This window comes from Grammomys surdaster, unplaced genomic scaffold (assembly GCF_004785775.1).
Source record: "Grammomys surdaster isolate TR1022 unplaced genomic scaffold, NIH_TR_1.0 271, whole genome shotgun sequence".
Lineage (NCBI taxonomy): Eukaryota > Metazoa > Chordata > Mammalia > Rodentia > Muridae > Grammomys > Grammomys surdaster.
In genome coordinates, this window is record NW_021604712.1 from 7,737,487 (window position 1) to 7,743,486 (window position 6,000).

At 41.4% G+C, this 6,000-nt stretch overlaps 1 protein-coding gene across 3 annotated transcripts in view; it reads left to right on the forward strand.

Annotated features, from left to right (window-relative positions):
* Window positions 1-6,000, forward strand: part of Lrrc28 (leucine rich repeat containing 28) — a 124,507-nt gene that overhangs the window by 10,445 nt on the left and 108,062 nt on the right. For all 3 annotated transcript variants that reach the window (XM_028776697.1, XM_028776699.1, XM_028776698.1), the window contains exon 3: window positions 5,266-5,306. In XM_028776697.1, the coding sequence (XP_028632530.1) occupies window positions 5,266-5,306 (41 nt within the window). The remainder of the gene's footprint in view (window positions 1-5,265; window positions 5,307-6,000) is intronic.

Consider the following 6,000-nt stretch of genomic DNA (forward strand, 5'->3'; position numbering starts at 1 on the left):
TATTCATCATAGAGTGGTAATGTGATGAGCACTTGTTTTTATAAATGTCCATTAATATGTTAAAACTTAATAACAGCTAACTTCTTCTGAGTCTTTACCAAGGCATTTGCATGACAACAAATGCCAAGCTTTGTTCTAAGCAATTTGCATGTGTTATTAGATCCCGAAAACAATGCCTTGATGCAGGCACTGTCATTATCCCACATTTATAGATGAATAAAGGCATCGAGAAGGGCTCTAGTTGTAGATGACTGGGGAGAGTGAGGGAGTGGGTGGGAGCTGAAGAAGATCCTTAAGTGTTAATAGAGGGAAAAGATGGACTAGTATATCTGATTATTATGGCTGGTGGTTTTAAAGGTTCCAGTGCACTCTGGAGTACAGCTGTCCTCTGTGGCTGGAGGCAACAGTAGAAGGAATAAAAGAGGAGGAGGAAGAAGGCAGGGACTCAGATCCTTTCAAGTTGACATCCTCTGTGACCTAAAGACTCACTGTCTCTGGATAGCAGCACCCTGGGAGCCAGGCCTTTAAGGAGGTTTGAGATCCATCTCTAGCAGATTTTTCTTTTATCATTAGTCCATCTTTGAGTAGCTTTTTTGTTACTAGGTTTCAATAGTTCTTTTATGTCTGGGTGCTGGATCCTTATCTGCTGTGTGTTTCCTAAATATTTCTTTCAATCTGCACATTGTCTTGGATTTATAATGTCCCTTTATGTACAAAAGGTCTTAATTATTGTGATCATCTTTCCCCTGTTGTAGCATTGCTTTTGTATACCATCTGTGAATCCACTGAGATTTATTCCTTTAAATAATTTGTTTTCATTTTATGCATGTGGGTGTTTTGTCTGCAGTTATGCTCTGTACCACATGTATGCAATACCTATGGAGGCCAGAAGAGGGCACTGGATCCCATGAGACAGAATTTACAGATGGTTGTGAGCCAACATGTGGGTACTAGGAATTGAACCTGGGTCTTCTGGAAGAGCAGCCAGTGTGCTCAACTGCCAAGCCACCTATCTCTCTAGTCTAGCACCATATTCTTATGTTTTGTATAACTGATGGTTTTAGCTCCTAAACTAAATAAAGTTGAATTGAGCTAATTCTTGTGTAGTGTGAAGGATATAAATCATTCTTTATTTTTAAAAGATTTATTTATTTATTGTATATAAGTAGCTGTGCACCAGAAGAGGGCATCAGATCCCATTACAGATGGTTGTGAGCCACCATGTGGTTGCTGGGAATTGAACTCAGGACCTCTGGAAGAGCCAGTGCTCTTAACCACTGAGCCATTTCTCCAGGCCCTAAATCATTCTTTTTCATAGACTTCTATAATTTTGCTCTAAGAGCCAAAATTTGTGACTTCTGTGAGATGTTAGGTTGCAGCAGGTGCTGAACCTTGAGACCTAGTAGCTTATAGCCACACAGGTATTTCTTATTCCTGATGAATGCAAACAGTTGCAGATTATTTGAGTACTCTGGCTTGAGGTGTTTTCCCTCAGGGGTGAACCCTAACAAAGCTGTTACCATCTTGAAGTCACTGTGGAGCAGGTGAGTTCTTTTGAGAGACCAAGAGAGTTAGATTTCTGGGAGGTAGACAGATAGGGAGAGTGATAAAGAAAACAGATTTCCTAGATGGCCAGCTTTTCCTTATCCTCCTGATTTAAGACAAAAGCCTGACAACTTTAAACAATGCCTTATAGGCTTTTGTCTCCTAGAAGACCCCTGTTGACAGACTGGCTCAAGACCTATCAGGACACGTCACACAACAGTTATAGGCCAATCAACCATCCTCCCTTTCTTCAAACTGACCAACCCTAAGGGAAAAAAATTCTTCCAAGACTTAAAAAAACCCAACCCTTGAGAAGAGAGTGGAAGTTTTGGCTTTATGTGTGTTTCATCCACTTTCTAGGGGCCTTTTTCTGTGTCTGTCTGCTGCAAGCCTGTGTTTTTCCTCATCCCCATTAATTGCCTTTCTTTGGCTGCTAATTCTGTCTACTGCTGTTTGCAGTGTTTGAGACGTTTCTACCTGGCTCAAGATTTTTCCTGTCATTTAATTCTTTAATTGGCAGGAAAGAAAAACAAAACAACAATAAAACAAACAAAAACCTCGAGCCTGATGAAGACCCCTAGACTGTATCACATCCTAGTTTCTGAAGGAGAGGAGTAAGAAGGGCAGTCGCTACCACAGAATGTCACAGATCTGTTGTGGTTTATAAAATACATGAAATACTTGTCCCAAGTTATAAACATTTAAAAGTCTACACATTTAAGGGGAATTTGAAAGCAACATTTTATGCCAGCTATGCATATTAAAGTTTACTTTTGCATTGGTTATGAAAAAATTTATTGATGTAAGTGTTAACAGGATTTCTGTTTTTCATGTACTGAAAATGTTGGGATTAGAAAGGAGGGAGTGATACCACAGAGCACCAGTAGGGGTCAGTCATGGCCTGCTCAACAGACACTGTTTCTTAGGCACCACTAGGGGTCAGTCATGGCCTGCTCAACAGACACTGTTTTCTAGGTTGTTTGAGAGATGGATTTACTTATTTTGTATTTTCAAAAGGCAGTATTCTCATGAACTACTGTCTTCTCAAAAGTTAGTGTATTTACGGGTTTTTCAATATAGATACAGTGTGTTTAACTTGTTAATAAGCTTATACTGATGCCTGTCAGTAGCAGAAGTATGGTTTCAGTGTTTTATATATAGCTCTAACTCAAAAAACCTAAACTAAAAGCAAAGCAGTTTGTCATGGAATGCTGTCTGATAGAGTCAAGTAAGCAGAGAGTCGTGTAAGCCAACCGGATACAATGTTGATACTCCAGCAGGTGAAACTCAACCAGCGTCTGAGCATTTCTTCCCCGCCCTGGTCTTTGCTTTAATGGGAGCACTTGCTGATTGAGGCCACTGCCTTACGGCTCTCTAGTTTTGCTAGGTGTGCCCATAAATGGAAGGGTGTGTTGTTACTAGGAAAGATACCAGTACTAAAAGGCCATTGCAGGGATTTGGCTAGATCCAAATCTGACATCTGAGGAAGTAAGTTTGAATGTATACTGAGTGAGGGTTCACAGCTTGTAACGCCTAAATGTCTAAGTAGTTCTGTCAACAGTGAGAACTCAAAACTTGAGTCGTTTCACACTATCTATGTTCAGTTATACAGCTTGTGACAAAGGGGCATGGCTATATGTATATAAGCAGTTGGAATGTATTTGTATGCATGTATGAAATTGTTATTTTCTTATCTAAAATAATATCAGTAGATTTCCATTCTGTTTATGGTTTCAAAAAAAACCTATGCCTTAGAATAAAATATAAGCCCATGTATTAGTCATGTCTCTTTTCATGGTGGCCTGTCTTTCCCACCTCCCAAACTAGGCCATGCTTCCTGAGGCTGTACAGTCTTTCCAAAGAGCACCATCATTCAGGGACCAAATGTTTAAACCTGAGTCTGTAGTAATGTTTTACATTAAAACCTAACAGCCCTTGCTACTTTGTGTAAAACTATCTTTATACTTGATTTTCACTTGATTGAGTTTTTAAATTTACATACGCTTGTGGGAGTATGTGCATGTGTGAGTGCAGAAGTCCCAGGAGCCCAGAAGAGGGCATCAGAGCTCCTGGAGCTGGAGTTAGAGGCAGTTGTCACATAGGTTACAACCCAACATAGGTTCAAGAGCAGAGTAGTTTCCCGTTACTTTCTGTTGCTGTGATGGACAGCTGCTGAAGCAGCACTGAAGACTCAAGTCTTGAGCTGCAAGAAGGAATCCCAGAGCCAACTAGGAATGACAAATGGCTTTGAAACCTGAGCTTTGCCTCCTGTGACTTACTTCCTCCAGCAAGGCCACACCTAAACCTACCCAAACAGTGACACCAACTGTGGAGGGACACCCCATTCAAACCATCACACATTCTTAAGGCTGGCCAGGCCCCCAAGCACAGTTACTTTTATAGCAGGGTTTACAAAACCCAATATGTTTTTAGGACTACTGGTAAGGGATTACCGGCCAATAGATGATTTTCTAAACACTCCCTTCCCTTCCCACTTTGCACGTTACTTCCTATGCCCAGAAGGTGGACCAGAACTACCTCACCTTTCCCCTCATGTCAATCTCGCATTTGTCTTTAAGAATCTATGCCAGACATGTTTTTGTTTTTTGTTTTCTGAAAGCCATTCCTGGTTCTGTTGTTGAAACTAGCTTAGCTTTTGGTGTTTGGGGCATGGGGAATGAAATAACATGTGTTCTTTCGGTTTTCATAGTGTACCTCTTCATGTGCTTGTAAATCTGAACCATGTCTGTAGTTATATACACAGTTACTTACAGGAACAACCCTCCTCCCAACCCACTCTTTTCAACCGGTGAGTAGACTTGTAGCAGTTTTCCCCTGGAAAAGGACCCCACCCCACCCCCAGCACATGTCATCAATCTGCCATCCCCTCTTAAGATGCCACCCTCAGGCCTAGACGTGTTGGATCAGAGTCTTTGTTTCTATTCATCCTCTACCATCTTTGTCTCAGAGCCTGGAAACTGCAGAGATCTGCCTCTCTTTAGCAACAGGATGTGGGAATCAGGGGATTGGGGGCTGTCACTGTGAGGCCACCGTAACAGAGCAGCTCCAACAGCACTGCTTTGCTCACACTTTGGAGGCAAGCATCCAAAATGAGGGTGTGGTCATCAGGGTGCCGTCCCGTTTTGGGGACTGTAGAGTCTTGCCAGCCCTTCTCCCTGTGTAGGCTGTTGACAGTCCCTGGCATTTTTTTTTTTTTTTGTCCACAGTTGCCTCGTTAGCCCCTCAACCTCTCATCAATGGCCGCCTTCCTTCTGTTCCCTGAGAGGTGCCTGGTTTCTCTAAGGCAGCAGTTCTCAGTTCTCAACCCCTTTGGGATTGAACAACCTTTTCACAGGGGTTACCTAAGACTGTTGGAAAACAGATATTTATGTTATGATTCATAACAGTAGCAAAAGCAGTTATGAAGTAGCAACAGAAATAAGGTAATTGTTGGCAGTCACCACAACATGAGGAACTGGGTTAAATGGTCACAGCGTTAGGAAGGTTCATGACAAATGTGATAAGGGATGTTGATTTTGACTGTTTCTATACTAAGTGTCTTGTGGTTGGTATAAGAATGAATCCCAAACATGCTGAGTTATTATTTTCACATTCTCAAAATTTATATCTCAAGAAGATATTCTGTTATGCTTAAGGTAATTAAAAATGTTCATACTTTTTTTTTAAGATAAAATTTAATTCTGAGTTTTTGATTTTCAGCCAGAAAACCTTGCTCAGAAGCTTCCAAACCTTGTGGAACTGTGAGTGTGTTTATTCATTTTTTTGTTTTTTAAAATAAGAATGAGAACTTTAAGTAATTTGAAATAGTGGGACATATAATTTTAATATATTCATCTATTACTTTTGGGTGTGGTTGTCATGCCACTGCTGTGGGTAGATTAGAGGCTTTGCTAACCCCTGTGGGGCCTTTACCATGTTGAAATAGCTCAGCTCAGACAATGAAGGTGCTCTGGGTACAGCCTGTTTGTGATCTTTCCGGAAGTGCATGCTCCTGGGGGAATCCCTACCCTTGATATTCCTATGTCAAACTGGACTTTGGCTTTCTGAGGGCACAGAGTGATGCCTGAAAACCTTGGCCCTTCCTCCTGTCTCAGGAGTTTCAGTTTTTTTGAAGATTACTTTCATAATGCTACAAAACTTAACCTTTTTGTTTGTTTGGTTTTTTTTTTTTTGAGGTGTTGTGAGCCTTCTGTGTGCGTGATAGGGAGGGCAGTGCTTCCCCTCCAGACTCAGGACCCCTCTGTGCTTTTGTCAGTTATGTTTAATGTTTTGTGCATGAGTGTATACATACATCTGTTGTGGTAGATATCTAAAAGTCCGCTCTATGCTCCCTGTGAGTGTGCCTGCGGCTCTGCACCTGCCCAAGAGCTCTGGATTCACAAATGAAACACACACACACACACACACACACACACACACACACACACACACACA